Source organism: Engystomops pustulosus, chromosome 9 (assembly GCF_040894005.1).
Source record: "Engystomops pustulosus chromosome 9, aEngPut4.maternal, whole genome shotgun sequence".
NCBI classification, from domain to species: Eukaryota; Metazoa; Chordata; class Amphibia; order Anura; family Leptodactylidae; genus Engystomops; species Engystomops pustulosus.
Window position 1 is genome coordinate 28,885,396 of NC_092419.1, and position 17,495 is coordinate 28,902,890.

Genomic DNA, 17,495 nt, shown 5'->3' on the forward strand with positions numbered 1-17,495 from the left:
TTATCTTTGAAACCATCTGTGTTTCAGGGCAGCCTTTACGTCTTTATTTTTCAGGCTGTAGATTAATGGGTTAAGCATGGGAACTGCCGCTGTATTGAACAAAGAGAAAAGCTTGTTGGATTCCAAAGAGTTCATTGAAACGGGTCTAAGGTACTGGCAGACAAGTGTCAAGTAGAGGAGGATGACCACGGTTAGGTGAGAAGAACATGTGTAGAAGGCTTTACTCTTCCCGCTGGTAGACTGGATGCTCATTATAGTACGGATAATAAAAATATATGGGATGAAAGTGAGAAGAAAGGGGAAGGTTGCGAGGAAGAGTCCACAGATAAAAATCAAAAAGTCAGACAGGGACGTATCATTACAGGAAAGCTTTACTACAGGGATAATGTCACAGAAGAAGTGATTTATCTCTTTAGATTTATAACAAGTGAATCTAGATATTAAAATAATATGAGGAACAGATTCTAAAAAGCCCAAAACCCAGCAGACGACGGCCAGCGAGGAGCATACACATCGAGTCATGATCGTGGTATAACGTAATGGGTTACAGATTGCAACATACCGGTCATAGCTCATGGCCGTCAGTATCAGCAATTCATTGCACACCAGAGACGTGAAGACAAACATCTGAGCGAAACACGACTGTAAAGAAACCGTCCTGTCACCAGATATAAAACTAATAAGGAGTTTATGAAGGGTAACGGTGCTGGAGGACATGTCCAGGATGGACAGGTTACATAGGAAGAAGTACATGGGAGTATGGAGGTGAGGGTCCGAACACACCAGTAAGAGGATGGTCATATTACCACCAATAGTAAGGAGATAAATAAGGAGAACCAAGAAAAAGATTAGAATTTGTATCTTTGGAACATCAGAAATGCCCTTAATAATGAAGAAGGTCAAAGCTGAATGGTTTGCTGCATCCATGCGTCCAGATTACTAATACAATCTGCAAACAAAATGCTTATAGATTATTGGTAATACAAAAACCATCAAAATTATAGTCATGGATGTAGTACTTTATCAACCTATAGGAGTGCAGACCAGACATTAACACTGAAGCCCATGTGTCTGAGGGGTTTAAAAAGACAATAACATATATAAACACATATATTACAAATCTGCGATGGCATAAATGGCATATGTAAGGTATTTAACGGGGTTTCCGACTATAACAAAAAAATTAAATTTAGCAGCTCGGCTTGGGAGAGCTGCTTTTTTTTTGTTTTTTTTTGTTTTACTCTCCTCCTGTCACAGGTGCCCCAGCGACCCATGTCTCGGGAGAAGCATCTTAGGTGAGAGCAAAGCTTCTACTCGTCTGAAAGTTTTGGAACATGTGACCTAGTTCAAGTTTCAGTCTTCTTGGACTTGTGGGATTCCTGGACTCCTGGAATTTCGTGGATGGTGCCTTGGGCTCCCAGCATCACTGGGAGTTATTACGGCAGTTCATACCACAATTCTCTTCCCCTGTATCTCCTATTGTGGCGCTGACCAAGAAGAATGCCAATCCTAGACTCTGGTCCCCGGTGGCTGAAGAAGCTTTCACTAAGCTGAAGTCTGCCTTTGCCTCTGCCCCAGTTCTCACATTGCCTGATACGAAGAAACCATTCGAGCTGGAGAATGTTGTTCCAGGTGTCTCTGATGTTGTTTGGGAAAAACCGTCTCCTTGTCATATCGTTCCTTCAAAATGCCGGGTTGTTGCTGCTCCTGTGGACGTACAGCAGCTTCCTCCTGGCAAAACCTATGTCCGACCAGCTCTTCGGAAGAGTATACTAACTTGGGGACATTGCTCTCGTGTAGCTGGGGACCCTAGAGTCCAGAGATCTATCGCTCTCATATCTCGTTACTACTGGTGGCCAGATCTGGTCAAGGACGTTTGAGATTTTGTGAGTTCCTGTGTTTCCTGTGCCTTTAACAAGTCGTCAAGACTCATGGACTCACATAGCCATGGACTTTATCTCCCACCTTCTTCCGGTAATACAGTGATCTGGGTGGTAAGGGATCGGTTCTCCAAGATGTCCCACTTTGTGCCTCTGCCAGGTCTGCCGTCGTCTCCACGCCTTGCCAGCTTGTTCTTCCTTGACATATTTCTTCATGGACTTCATGGACTTCCTCAACACATCGTCTCATATTGAGGGGTCCAGTTTGTTTCCAAGTTCTGACAGTCCCTGTGAAGCCACCTGCAGGTTAAGCTGGACTTCTCTTCTGGGTATCATCCGCAGACTAACGGGCAAGTGGAGAGAGTCAACCAGACTCTGGGCTATCTACAGCCCTATGTCAAGATTGGTCTACTCTCTTACCTTGGGCAGAATTCTCATATATTCTCTGGACTTTGAATCTTCCGGTGCCTCTCCCTCCTTTGTTGTCTTCTTTGACTACATCCATGCCCACCTCTTCCTCTGTCAGTGCCTTCTGATGTTCTCTGCCATGGAGGAATTGGTTCAAGACCTCAAGTCCATCTGGGCGCAAACACGGCAGTCTCTACTCCAGGTGTCCGCCCGCACAAAAAAACCCAGGCCGACAAGAGACGCAAGTCTCCTCTAGTCTTCTCTCCAGGTGTGGCTGTCTTCTAGATACGTTTGGCTGAAGATTCAAGCTGAAGCTACAAGCTTAGTCCTCACTATCTGGGTCCATTTGAGGAAACGCATCAACCCCATGACCTACAAGCTGCGCCTTCCTCCCATCACCCCAAACTCCTTCCAGGTCTCCCTTCTGAAGCTTGTCATCCTGTACGGCAAGTACTGTCTCCAGCTCCTGAGGCAGATTCCACCGATGTCTATGAGGTATACGAGGTCTTGGGCATGAAGTTGGTCAGAGGCAAGCGGTTCTTTCTTGTCGACTGGAAGGGGTTCAGGCCGGAGGAGAGGTCTTGGGAGCCAGAAGACAACATTCTGGATCTTGGTGTTCTTCAGAGGTTCCTTCATGCCAAAAAAAAGCGGTAGGATGAAGGGGGGGGGGGGGGGTTCTGTCACGGGGGCCCCTGCGACCCATGTCTCAGTTTGCAGGCGTGTGTGCTTCCGTGTGCATCTCTTCAATCCCAAAATCCACTATGCCACTGTTACTAACACACAAAGGTATAGATACACAGCTCTCCGGGGGTTCTACCTATTGCCTTGTATGGTGAAAACTGATTATGAACTCCTTTTAAATGGAGCAATACCGTAGCTCCATTTAACAGGACTTTTCTTCTTGGGACCAGTATCTAGTATTGATTATTTCACTCATGGAAACTGAGTCCTATAAATGTTTCCAGTGCTGACTTTATTTCCTGGCTGTTGAAAATTGTTTCTGTTCAATTAATTGTATTGTGATTTTGGCAATGCCAGAAATATAAGTAATTACAACAATCTGTAATTGTAAAAGGTGATTAGACACATATCACAGGTAGTAACGGAAGTAAATATACAGCACAGACCAAAAGTTTGGACACGCCTTCTCATTCAAATAGTTTTTTGTATTTTCAAGACTATAAAAATTGTAGATTCACACTGAAGGCATCAAAACTATGAATTAACACATGTGGAATTATATACTTCAAGAAAAAGTGTGATACGGAAAATAAGTCTTATATTCTAGGTTCTTCAAAGTAGCCACCTTTTGCTTTACTTTTCACACTCTTGGCATTCTCTTGATGAGCTTTAAGGGGTAGTCACCAGAAATGGTCTTCCAGCAGTCTTAAAGAAGTTCCCAGAGATGCTTAGCACTTGTTGGCCCTTTTGCTTTCATTCTGTGGTCCAGCTCACCCCAAAACATCTTGATTGGGTTCAGGTCTGGTGACTGTGGAGGCCAGGTCATCTGGCGTATCACCCCATCACTCTCCTTCTTGGTAAAATAGCCCTTACACAGCCTGGAGGTGTGTTTGGGGTCATTGTCCAACAAAAGGCAAACCGGATGTACTAGCATGCCGCTGCAAGATGCTGTGGTAACCATGCTGGTTCAGTATACCTTAAATCCCCAACAGTGTCACCTGCAAAGCCTCCTACACCATCACACCTCCTTCTCCAAGCTTCACGGTGGGAACCAGGCAGGTAGTCCATTCATTCACCTTTTCTGCTTCGCACAAAGACACAGTGGTTGGAATCAAAGATCTCAAATTTGGACTCATCAGACCAAAGCACAGATTTCCACTGGTCTAATGTCCGTTCCTTGTGTCTCTTGTGCTTGTTGCCTGTCCTTAGTAGTGGTTTCCTAGCAGCTATGTTACCATGAAGGCTGCTGCACACAGTGGGGGTCATTTATTAAGGGCCCGATTCGCGTTTTCCCGACGTGTTACCCGAATATTTCCGTTTTGCGCCGCTTGTACTTAAATTGCCCCGGGATTTTGGCGCACGCGATCGGATTGTGGCGCATCGGCGCTGGCATGCGCGCGACGGAAATCGGGGGGCGTGGCCGAACGAAAACCCGACGTATTCGGAAAAACCGCCGCATTTAAAAACCGAAAATGTGTCGCATAAGGACCGCTTACCTTCACCTGGTCCAGCTCGGTGCATTCCGGCGCGATGAGTTTACTTTCAGCGCAGCAGCGCCACCTGGTGGACGGCGGAAGAACTACCTTATTAAATCCCGGCCGGACCCGAATCCAGAGCGGAGAAGCCGCCGCTGGAACGCGAATGGACCGGGTAAGTAAATTTGCCCCAGTATCTTCTTACCAGTTGTTGTAGAGATGTGTCTGCTGCTAGACCTCAGTTTTTTTCTAGCCATAATACAAATTCTACCAGTCTATTCAGTAGGACGATCAGCCGTGTATCCACCTGACTTCTGCACAACACAACTAATGGTCCCAACCCCATTAATAAGGCAAGAAATCCGACTTATTACACCTGACAGGGCACTTGTGATGTGAAAACCTTTTCAGGTGACTACCTCTTGAAGCTCATCAAGAGAATGCTTAGAGTGTGCAAAGCAGGAATCAAAGCAAAAGGACCTAGAATATACATATAGACATATATAGACATATTTTCAGTTGCTTCACCCTTAAGTATATCATCCCACTTGTGCTAATTCATAGTTTTGATGTTTTCAGTCTGAGTCTACAAATTTTATAGTCATGAAAATGCAGAAAAATCTCAATTTTAAGGGAGGCCTCTGCACTATGTAAAGATGAAACAGAGATTTGAGGCTATCCCCCACTAAAGGTAACAAAAAAGATATGAAAATCTTTGTCCGTTGAATAACATACAGTAAACCACATACAACACAATAGACGATCAGAGAAGGGAGAAACATAAGGGAAACACAAATAGGGAAGGGTGGGGTTAAAGGGAGGGGAAGAGAGCACATAAGGTAGAACACAGGGTGGAAAGGGGCCAAGGGGATGAGAATAGAGACGTCCATCTCGGAGAAAACTCCACGTGGAGTCACTAAAATGGATCTTCAGTATAACTTTTTGCCTGTGAAACATACACGACTGTCTGGGGAACTGAAGCACAGATTAAAGGAAACCTACCATGAGGAATCTACAATCAGAAGTAGATCTGATGGTAGATTCCTCCGGCCGGCCTCTGCCCTAATCTGTAATTTAATAAACCTGAACTGAACTTGTTAAAAACTTTATTTTAGTAATATGTAAATTACGAATGATAGCAGATTCCTCATGGCAGGTTTCCTATAATGATGCCTCTCTCTGTACGGCTGGTGCGCAGGGTTGTCCCTTTAGTCAGTGTATCCGGGCTCATCAATCAGAATTCAGGGCTCCTTAGTCTGTGAATTTACCATGTTAAAAGCTACAGAATGTATGGGGTGTTCTGTACTGTATGGGAGCGGCTCTGATAAAAACAAATTTACTTACGCTGATATGAGACTGCCTGTTTCATGGATCAAATTGGACAGGTTATATATGATCATACAGGAGGAGTTTTTTTGATCATGTTGAAATATACAAATGAAAAGCAACTATTCTGGAAAATGGTCAACTTCTATCTCAGTATGAAATGAGTCCTGGAGACAATAATTGATTGTACAGATTCCATTTACATATACACAATGTACATATTACAGGAATATTTATAAGAACGGAGAAGGCAGAGAACACTCCAGAGGGAAATTCTCAGTAGATTAGATTTTTTTTTTGCACAACATTAATAAAAAAGGAAAACATATAATAACTCATTAATATTAAAGTAATTTATACTTTTATTGTGTTGAATTTAATTCTTATTTAAATGATTTAGTGGGAAAGCCAAAAATAAGCAGATTTCACTTCTAGTGCTATTGTACATCTACTCACAATGTATATTCTTGAGTATAAGCCGAGGAGAGTATAAGCCAGACCCCTAATTTTAACACAAAAAAACTAGAAAAAACTTTTTGACTTGAGTATAAGTCGAGGGTGGGAAATGCATTGGTCACAGCCCCAGTATATAGCCAGCCAGCCCCCTGTAGTATTTAGCTGCCCCCTGTAGTAGCCAAATAGCCTGCCAGCTCCCTGCCGTAGCCTGCCAGCCTCCTGTAGTAGCCTGCCAGCTCCCTGTAGTAGCCTGACAGCCCCCTTTAGTAGCTTGCCAGCTCCCTGTAGTAGCCTGCCAGCCCCCTGTAGTAGCCTGCCAGTCTCCTGTAGTAGCCTGCCAGAGTAAAAGGACCTGGAGCAATAACTCAAATGATAATCCAGCTAAATCCACGCCTCCTCTTGCGGTTTCAGGCAGCCAAGAATGCAGGATAAGGCCTTGATTCCTGTCAGGCAAATGGAGTGGAGGGTGGAGGACTGGGTGCCCACAGAGAGGAGTGCCCCCTTTCATAGGTTTTGCGCCACTGACATATAGAATGTACATTGACATATAGCAATAGCAAATTTAACATACCATGACCTATAGTCCCTTTCGGTGCTGGGACGGGCTCAGAAGCTAAGCTTGTTTAATAGGAGCAGGAACTCGGAATACAGTGACAGAAGGGCTACTTCTGCAACGGCCATGATTGGAGTGAAAAATTGATCACAGACATTTAAAATAAAACACCAGAATTTGTATTATTTTTAATCCTTTTTAGTAGGCACCCTAAATGGACATCACCAAAAAGTACAATATGTTTCACAAATAAGAAATAAGCCCACAAATCATAGGAAAAAAATCTTCTGGAATTTGACTGGAAAAAGTGCTGCATCCTTGTGTTTTTGGAAGAAAGCAGAAAACTCCAGACAACTCCTTTAAATTAGTTTTATTTTTACATTGATGGAATTGGTTGAGATTTCCTTTCCTTTGGCTTCTTTTCTTGCTGAAAGAGTTTGTTCGTCCCACTTTTTATTGATACTGCTCTGAAGAACATACAACTTTTGGATCACTTTTTATGCCATTATTTTTGTGCGTCGAGAACATTACTAGCACCTTGTTTCTCTTATACCTTTCACCGTGTTGTATTATTTTTATTGTACAGGTCCATACAAAAGCAGGAGTATTTAACAGGTAACATTTCTTGTTATTTCAATACAGTAAAAAGAATGTGTTTTTAATATACTGTATATACTCGAGTATAAGCCGACCCAAGTATAAGCCGAGGCCCCTAATTTTACCACAGAAACCTAGGAAAACCTATTGACTCGAGTATAAGCCGAGGGTGGGAAATGCATTGGTCACAGCCTCCCCAGTATATAGCCTGCCGGACCCTGCCCCATAGTATATAGCCAGCATCTGCCCCCCAGTATATAGCCTGCCAGCCCATATCCCCCAGTGTATAGCCAGCAGCGGGGGAAGCCGGAAAGGTGAGTTTTGATATATTTTTTTACTCGAGTATAAGCCGAGTTTGGGTTTTCAGCACATTTTTGTGCTGAAAAACTAGGCTTATACTTGAGTATATATGGTATTTATTTTTACCCCTTACTTCCACACCCGTTTTCCATCTTAATGACCAGGATATTTTGCTAGGTTTACAGTATATCCGCAACTCTGACATTATCTTCATTACCTATGTGCAGTCATTTCTATGTTATCCTCCTCAGTTTAGCCTGGCACTGCGCTAGCTTTGTCTCCTGGCTATTACTGATTTCTCTTATGGTCCGTTGTTTACAGATACAGACTCATGGAGGGGTGGGGCTGCTGCACAGTGGTGCTCCGAATGTATAAATACTATACCAACAACACATTCATATTTAGCCGTATGGCTGATTCTTTGCAAGTTTGTCTATGAACAAAGACAAAGACTTGCCCAATGCCACATACATAGCTTTCAAATACAACTACACTAAAGCTAAATATTACCACCACATCATGACCACCACTACCTTGCTGACACTTGTGCATAGTTTCACACTAGAAGAACAGCTGAGTGGCGCTGCACCTGCGGGCAGCGAGGGCCCCGTGCCCCTCGCTGCCCGCAGGTGCAGCGCCACTCAGCTGTTCTTGCTCCCGAGTAGCGGCTTCACTCCATCCATGCGCATCCCCATGCCCTAGGGCGCGCACGCAATGGCTTCATGAAATTTAAAGGGCCAGCGCAACAATAATTGGCGCTGGACATTTTCCCATAAGGCTATTTAAACCTGCCTCTCCCAGCACACCCTGCTGGATCTTTGTGCCTCAAAGCTTTAGAAAAAGCTCCCTAGCGATTCTCCTGCGTTCCTGTGTTCCTGTGTCTCCAGTGTTCCTGTGTCTCCTGCGTTCCTGTGTCTCCTGCGTTCCTGTGTCTCCTGTGTTCCTGTGTCTCCTGCGTTCCTGTGTCTCCTGTGTTCCTGTGTCTCCTGCGTTCCTGTGTCTCCTGCGTTCCTGTGTCTCCAGCGTTCCTGTGTCTCCTGTGTTCCTGTGTCTCCTGCGTTCCTGTGTCTCCTGTGTTCCTGTGTCTCCTGCGTTCCTGTGTCTCCTGCGTTCCTGTGTCTCCTGCATTCCTGCTCTCGTGGGTTCCTGCTCCTGAGTTCCCGTGTCCCGTGTGCCTGTGTTCCCGTTCCCATCTGCCAGGACCTCCTGTTGTTGGCCTGTGAAGACCAGGTGCCACTTAGACTACAGTCCCAGGTGACGGCTAGTACCACCTTCCGCGGTGGTCCAGTGGATCCACGCATCCCGAATCTTGACAGGGACAACCCGCAGAATGATTTGGGGTGTTTGTCTAAAGTGGCATGAGTTGGGCTAAATATATTTGGCACTAAAATGGCATATTTAAAATTTAATTTTTATTTTGCACCATTTATTTTGTATTAGATTTTGGCCAGCATGTTGGGGGTTAAAATGTTTACTATAGCCCTAGATAAATTAATTGAGGGGTGTAGTTTCCAAAATTGTGTCATATTTAGGAGTTTTCTATTGTTCTGGTACTTCAGGGGCTCTTCAAGTATGCTGTGACACCACAAAACATTTGTCGCCAAATTGCTGTTCGGTGAAACAGCAGTTGACATCCACATGACAGGTATTGCCATTCTTGGAAGAAACATGAGGCCGGACATGAGGCACACAGGCCGGCCAGGCATGAGTTGTGCAGGCCGGACGCGAGGTGTGCAGGCCGGCGCAAAGGCCGGACCTGACACGAGGTGCGGGACGCGCCGCTTCACAGGAGAGGTGGGTAGGTTGGGCAGGTCACATGTGAGGTGGGTAGGGCAGGGGGCCCGTCCCACTACCTCTCCGCCCACCTCCTATGCGGCCTGCATTCAGGGGAGATCGGCCCACGGGCAAGTAATAGACCGTGGTGGGTGGGCCCCTTTGGACCTCTGGCACTTTCCCGGGTCAGCCGGGTGCTGACGCCGGGCCTGTCAGGGGTCACAACAGGAAACCACACTAATCACAAAGGTCATGGGAAACAAGTTTGTTCTAAGGCTGTGAGGCACAAAGATCTGGCAGGGAGTGCAGGAAGAGGCCAGTTTAAATAACATTGTGGGAAATAGACAGTGCCAATTAATGGTGCGCTGGTCCTTTAAATCTGCTGAAGGCGGCGCATGTGCCCTAGGAGCCCGGAGACGCGCGTGCACGGCCAACGGACCAGAAGCAGAAACAGGGGAGACGCGCGGGCATTGCAGGGCAACGCAGGGCACGTGACACCTTTAAACATCTGTAAAAGACCGGCGGGTTGAAACGCGCTTTGGGGATCTCACAATCCAGGTAACTATGGTTCCAGACACTCGGTACACAGCAACACGTGTTGTGTTACCAATACACACTTCAACAGCTGCCATGATTGCAGCAACTGGGTTACTATTACTGTGCACCGGTTGGGCTTATATAACACTGTAATATCATGTATGATAAGTACTAAATATGCCCTATTGCCAGTCATTGATTATCTGCATACTGTGGTTCCTGGCTGTTGTAAACTTCTGTCCCTCCTGTAGCCATTTTTCCTTTTATATGGACACATTTTAATATGTAATCAATAAAGTTTATTCATTTTTTTAAACATATTGCATTTGGCATTTTGTTCCTCCTTTTTCTTGTTTGGTAGACTTTATAACATTGTGCAAATGAGCCAAAGGCGCTCAGGCCTCCGCTAGCCGAGCGCCTCCTGGCTCTGTCCGAAGATAAAATATGCGCGTCCACTCATTGATATTCGCCCACGTCGGCAGGGTGTGTTGCTCACGCACATGCGCGAGATTAGCAGAGAGCCTGGTGACATCACCGCCTGTCTGCAGCGCTTGTGGCCGACCAAATATTATAAATGTACTTATTCCACTTGGTGAACACATCAATAAATTAAATCCAGTTCTTTCAATCACTGCACCTTCAATAATACTAAAAAAGGCAGTAGAAGGCATATGTCAAACCCAAAAATCTAAAAGATATGGCTGCGTTCTCTACCAGAATAGACATACAATTTAACCCATTAGTCTAAGCCATTTTAGGGCCCGATTTTTTAAATTTGCCCTGCGTCATTATAGGAGGTTATAACGTTGTGACGCTTTAACATATCCAGAGGATTTTGAGACTGTTTTCCCGTCACACATTGTACTTCAATGTAATAGAAACATTTTGATGATATCTTTTGTGTTTAGTTATGAAAAGAATGGAAATTTGGCAAAAACTCCAAAAAATTATTCATTTTCAAAGTTCAAAATGTACTGATTTTCAGGCAGATAGTCATAGCACCCAAGTAACTTTATAACCAACATTTCCAAAATGTCTGCTTTACATCGGCTTCTTTTTGCATCCTCTCTATTTTCTAGTTCGTTTGGAGGTTCAAAATTTTTGGTGCAATTTTTCAGATTTTTATGAAAATCATTAAAACCCTTATTTAGAGGCACCAGCTTTAACTGACTTTGAGAGGCCTAAACAGCAGTAAAACCCTGTACATTATGCAAAACTATAGATATATAGAAACTGTACCCCTCAATGTGTGAAAAATCTACTTTAAGAAGTGTGTTAACCCTTAAGACGTTTCACAGGGGTTAAAACAAAATGGAGGTGTAATTTGCAAGGTGGTGTCATTTTTTTAAGCCCATATAATTTTTTGACCAAAAATTAAACCGTCACAAAATATCAAATGACGAAAAACTCCACAAAGTTTTTTCCCCAATTTCTCCGGAGTATGAGGATGCCCCATATGTGTTGGTAAACTTCTGTATGGGCGCACAGCTGGGCATAGAAGGGAAGCTGCGCCATTCAGAGCAGATCTGCATTGTCACATTTTACAGGCTATAAAGTGTTTATTTTTTTGTAATTTGGACATATGGGGGATTATTTTTTTGTGTGGATGAGATCCACTTTTTAGGTACATCATTTACGGGGGGCTCAATAGCTAATAATCAGATTTTATTCTCTTTCTTGGTAGTGGTTAAAAAAATCATTAATTCTTGTTTGTGATTTTTAGCATTACTTGTTCCGGACTTTCACCATACCATAAAAATAATGTGTTATCTTTATTCTATGGGTCACCACGATTACGGCGTTACCCCATTTATATGTCTTTTTTATGGTTAACTTGTTTTGCAGAATATAGAACTAATTTTGTGATAAATTAGCTTGTTTTTGGATTGCCATGAAACAATTGGCAAAATATGTATATTTTTTGTTTACAGAGCTGTTTTGGAGCTTATTTTTTGCGGAACAAGCTGTACTTTTTCTTGTTATCCTGTCGGGGTAAATGTTACTTTTGGATCACTTTTTATGCGCTTTTTTTGAGGTCAGATGTGAAAATTTTATAATTTTTGTGAGTTTTATTTTTTGCATTTTTTTTTTACGCCGTTCATCGTACGTGTTGTTACGGACGTTGCGATACCCAATACGTTGTGGTTTTTTTGGGTGATTTTCACTTTTTTATGTTTTATTTGATTATTGCATGGGATGGGACTTCAGGGGACTTTTATTCTTTTTAAATAACTGAATTTTTTTTTTTAATTGCACTTTTTATTTTTAACTTTCTTTTACTGTTTTATTTTGTCCCATATCATTTGATCACTTGTTAATTGTAATATACTACAATACTAATGTATTGCAGCACATTACATAGTCAGCCTAAGCATTCTGCATAGGCTGACATTAGCTCTGTTAGATTGTGCACTGTGCTCAATCCTAACAGGCTGCTACTGAAGGCAGCCCTAGGGTTGCCATGGCAACGCTCAGCACACTATGACCACAGCGTCTATAGGGTTTAACAGACGGGATCGCGATTGTTGCGATCCCGGCTGTTACTGCGAGATCCCAGCTACCGTGTACTGCAGCTTTAGAGCCCCAGCGATCGCCATGACGTAATTCTACGTCATGGTGCGGGAAATACCTGCATCCTATGACGTAGAATAATGTCAGGGTGCGGGAAGGGATTAAAACTTTCAGGACCACATTACGTAAATATACGGCAGATTTCAGTGTGCCAGTTCACAGAGCTGCTGTAATTACGGACCTCCTTCACAAAATGATCCTGAGGTCATAGAAATCTTATGCTGCCTGACATTGCGATTGATTGCGCTCTTAGTGTCCTTGATCCTGAAGCCAGGAAGTGATAAATAGGTATAATAAATCACTCTAAGGCCCCTGTCACACAAAAGTCTGAATTCCCCAGTCCTGCATTTCAGTGCTGTTTAAATTGGTATATATGTCATGTGTTTCATCTGTACGTTACTGTATCCGTATCGTATAATAATAATTTGGTGGGATGGCAAATGATAGATGGCTAATATTGGCTGGATGAAAGAATGCACCCCCCCCACTGGTTCTGGTCTTCCTTGGATACTGCATGTATATATAGCAGTATATGGAGCACATATGCAACACATTTTAAACATTCCCATAGACTTCTATGGGATGTACGGAGCGGAAATACTGGAGAAAATCGGACATGCTCCAAAACAACTCCCCTCCCCAATCTCCTCACCTCGGATTCTGCAGAACATCTTATGTTGAGAAAAATGTAGAAGTACCGTGTTAGCCAAGAAAAATAAAAATTCTTCTATGATGTTAAATACTTTTGTGTAAACAATACAAAAGTGCTTAAAGGAAATCTACCACCAGGATAAAGAATTATAAACCAAGCACACTGACATACTGGTGAGTGCCTCTGGCAGGTTCTGCTTTTCTTTTAACTTCTCAGGACCTTGTTTTTACAATAAAAAGGTTTCACAAATTATGCAAATGTGCCTCAGGGGGTCCAGACTCTATAGATGTCAATGAAGGTTGGAGCCCCGAAAGCTCATCTGCATAGTTTTTAAAACTTCTTTTTCTTAAAAACGAAGGCATATGAAGCGACAGGAAGAGCAGATCCTTCCAGAGGGGGCACACACCAGTGTGTCAGTGTGCTTGGTTTACAATCCTTCATCCTGGTGATAGATTTCCTTTAAGGAATGATTTGTTTATTGGCTAGCCAGAAAAGTTATATTCGGTGCAAGCTTTCAGGATACACAGACCCCTTCATCGGGCAAGGTTAGAAATTTACAAGCTTACCTGATGAAGGTGTCTGCGTGCCCTGAAATCATTGAAGAATTTCTATTTAACTTCTTCACTGAAAGACCTGAATATTTTTCAGAGGGAAGATTTAACATTAACCCATCTCCTACCATTTACCATTCAAGAAAAGTTAATAAAAAAGTACGGTAATTCATAGCTCAAAAGTATCCTTAAAATTGTACCATAAAAACTCATTCTGCAGGGAAAGTAGGAGTCACAGAAAAAGTTATGGATCTTGGTATGTGATGACCCTAAAAACAATATTTTTTAATTTGTGTAAACAAAACCCCAAATATTTGGTATAGCTTTAATCATACTGACCCAAAGAAGTAAGGTGACATGTTACAGAATCTATGCATTAAATGGGAAAAACATTTTTATTAAAAAAAAATGAAATTTTTTTTCATTGTCGCCCAGAAAGAATTAATAAAAGTGAATAAATATGTTATGTTGTATGTTGTATATGTACCGCAAAAATGGTACATGAACAAAATATAACTATTGTATCTTTACATATGAGGTACTTTAGAGAACTTTCATGGTTCCTAATGTTTATTGCTTTAGTCTGACCACTAAAACCTCAAGCGATCCTTGACCTTATGACATTATTCGTTTAATATAGCCGATTTGAAGGTGATTGTAGCCCCTTATCGACATGTAACGTACTATTACGCCGGCTGTGGTTGTATGGAGAGGACTCACCGCTGAGCCCTCTCCATACAAGGTGGGCGTCAGCTGCATATTGCAGCAAACACCCACCATATAAATGCCGCCAACAGAGCTGCCGCTATCTTGGATTTGATCCCCTACCCCTGTGACGTCATTGGGGGGGATGGTGATCGGTTGCCATGACAGCCTTGGGTCTTTTGAAGACCTGAGGCTGTCTATTTTTAACCTAATCATTACAATGTGCAATTTGCACATTGTAATGAATGATGAGGAAAATCCCCATATACTGACATACTGTAGCATGGCAGCATATGTTAGGATCACACAAACAACCTAGGGTTAAAGTGCCCTAGGGGGGCTAAAAATAGTTAAAAAGAAAAAAGTTAGAGAAAAAATATATTATAAAAACCTAAACATTTAAATCACCCTCCTTTTCCTAGAACTGATAAATTTAAATAAACAGTAAGAATCATAAACATGTTAGGTATCTATCAAATCTATCTATCAAAATATAATAACGGTGATTCCCGGCGTTTAAAACCATAACGGAAAATAGCGCCCAAAGTCGAAAATACCACTTTTTTGAAAATTATATTCAATAAAAATTAATTAAAAGGCCATACAGTGCTAAAAATGGTAGCATTGAAAACACGATCAAAAGTCGCAAAAAAAAATTAAACCACCCACAGCTCCGAACACCGAAGTAGGAAGTTATTAGCGGCAAAAGAATTTTATTTTGTACAGGTGGTTTTAATTTTTGTAAATGTATGAAAACATTATAAAACCTATACAAATTTGATATCCCCGTGACTGCACCGACCCAATTAATGGAGTAGACATGTCATTTGGGTCGCACAGTGAAAGCTATAAAATCCAAACCCACAAGAAAACGGCGCAAATGTGTTTTTTCAGCATTTTCACTGCAATTGGAATTTTTTTTCCTGCTTCCTAGTACATGATATGGAATATTATATACCATCACTATGAAGTGCATTTTGTTACTCATAAAAAAAACATGGAAATATAAAAAAGTTATAGATTTTTGAAGGTGGGGAGTAAAAAATGGAAACGCAAGAACGAAAAAGGGCCTTGGCGTTAAGGGTTTAAAGCTATTTGTACCAATTCAACCATAGCTTGGGTTGAGAATGTATGTTTTTTCTACTACTGCAGGTGTTCGGAGCAGTGAAAACAATGACATGGCTAAACTGCTTAAAACCAATCCAGCTCATTAAAGTTGGCGTAATTATAGACATGTATACATTCATTGTGCATCTACCCAATAATGAATAATTCTACAGCTACTTTATCATTTTAAACCATCTGTGTTTCAGGGCAGCTTTTATGTCTTTATTTTTCAGGCTGTAGATTAATGGGTTAAGCATGGGAACTGTCGCTGTGTTGAACAAGGCGAAAAGCTTGTTGGATTCCAAAGAGTTCATAGAAACGGGTCTAAGGTACTGGAAGACAAGCGTCGCGTAGAGGAGGATGACCACGGTTAGGTGAGAAGAACATGTGTAGAAGGCTTTACTCTTCCCACTGGTAGACTGGATGCTCATTATGGTACGGATAATAAAAATATAAGGGATGAAAGTGAGAAGAAAGGGGAAGGTGGCGAAGAAGACTCCAAAGATAAAAATCAAAGAGTCAGACAGGGACGTATCATTACAGAAAAGCTTTACTACAGGGATAATGTCACAGAAGAAGTGATTTATCTCTTTAGATTTATAACAAGTGAATCTAGATATTAAAACAATATGGGGAACAGATTCTAAAAAGCCAAAAGCCCAGCAGACGGCGGCCAACAAGGAGCATACACATCGAGTCATGATCGTGGTATAACGCAATGGGTTACAGATGGCAACATACCGGTCATAGCTCATGGCCGTCAGTATCAGCAATTCGTTGCACATCAGAGACGTGTAGACATACATTTGAGCGAAACACGACTGTAAAGAAACCGTCCTGTCACCAGACATAAAGCTAATAAGGAGTTTATGAAGGGTAACGGTGCTGGAGGACATGTCCAGGATGGACAGGTTACATAGGAAGAAGTACATGGGAGTATGGATGTGAGGGTCCGTACACACCAATAAGAGGATGGTCAAATTGCCACCAATAGTAAGGAGATAAATAAAGAGAACCAAGAAAAAGATTAGAATTCGTAACTTTGGAACATCTGAAATGCCCTTAATAATGAAGAAGGTCAACGCTGAATGGTTTGCTGCATCCATACGTCCAGATTACTAATACAATCTGCAAACAAAATGCTTATAGATTATCGGTAATACAAAGTCCAGATAGGAGTGCAGACTAGACATTAACACTGAAGCCCGTGTATCTGAGGGGGTTAAAAAGGCAATAACGTATATAACACACCTATATTACAAATGGGATCTGTTAGGTATTTAAAGAGGTTTTTCCGACTATTACAAAAATAACAACATTCGGGCTCCTGGCACACCCACTGATCCCTATGTCCCAGTGCTGTATCAGGTGCTGGGACAGGAGACGGGTGGGTGATCAGGCGTCAGGGAGTTGCCTGAACAGGGATGTCGTGGCTATGTAAATAAACAGGGGCACAGCTCCGATGGACTGGCAGCGCTGGAGGAGTTGAGTTTAGCTTTTTTTATTTTTTAGAAATGCCTTGTGCGGCCCAGCTGCTAAATTTTCATAATAGTTGGACAACCTTAAAGTTAGGGTTTAGGTCACACTGATGGACCTCTCAATATCATGATAGCAGTGCATTGTGTCCTTTGTTTAAAGGGAATCTATCAGCAGGTTTGACCATACAATGATACATTCAGTATTGGGCATTAGCCCTGTGGATCTATGTACCATACATGTGTGTGTGTTGTAAGTAATAGCAGTACTGCGAAAAATTGCCTTTGTATTCCAAGATTGTGCATGAACTTTGTGTACTGTGGTGCACACCTATGTCATTGCTGAACACAGCAAAGCCCTGTCCTGAGTAATAGCAGTATCAGGCTTCTGGTTATATATTACAGCAGAATCTAAATGCATTATTCACCATCCTACTGCTACTTACAC

At 42.4% G+C, this 17,495-nt stretch overlaps 2 protein-coding genes across 2 annotated transcripts; both read right to left on the reverse strand.

Annotated features, from left to right (window-relative positions):
* On the reverse strand, window positions 1–927 carry LOC140076433 (olfactory receptor 5V1-like). Its single transcript, XM_072122963.1, has one exon. The coding sequence runs from the start codon at window positions 925–927 to the stop codon at window positions 1–3; it is 927 nt and encodes a 308-aa protein (XP_071979064.1).
* Window positions 928–15,745: 14,818 nt separating this feature from the next.
* On the reverse strand, window positions 15,746–16,678 carry LOC140076434 (olfactory receptor 5V1-like). The gene has a single exon (XM_072122964.1). The coding sequence runs from the start codon at window positions 16,676–16,678 to the stop codon at window positions 15,746–15,748; it is 933 nt and encodes a 310-aa protein (XP_071979065.1).
* Between the last annotated feature and the right edge of the window lie 817 nt (window positions 16,679–17,495).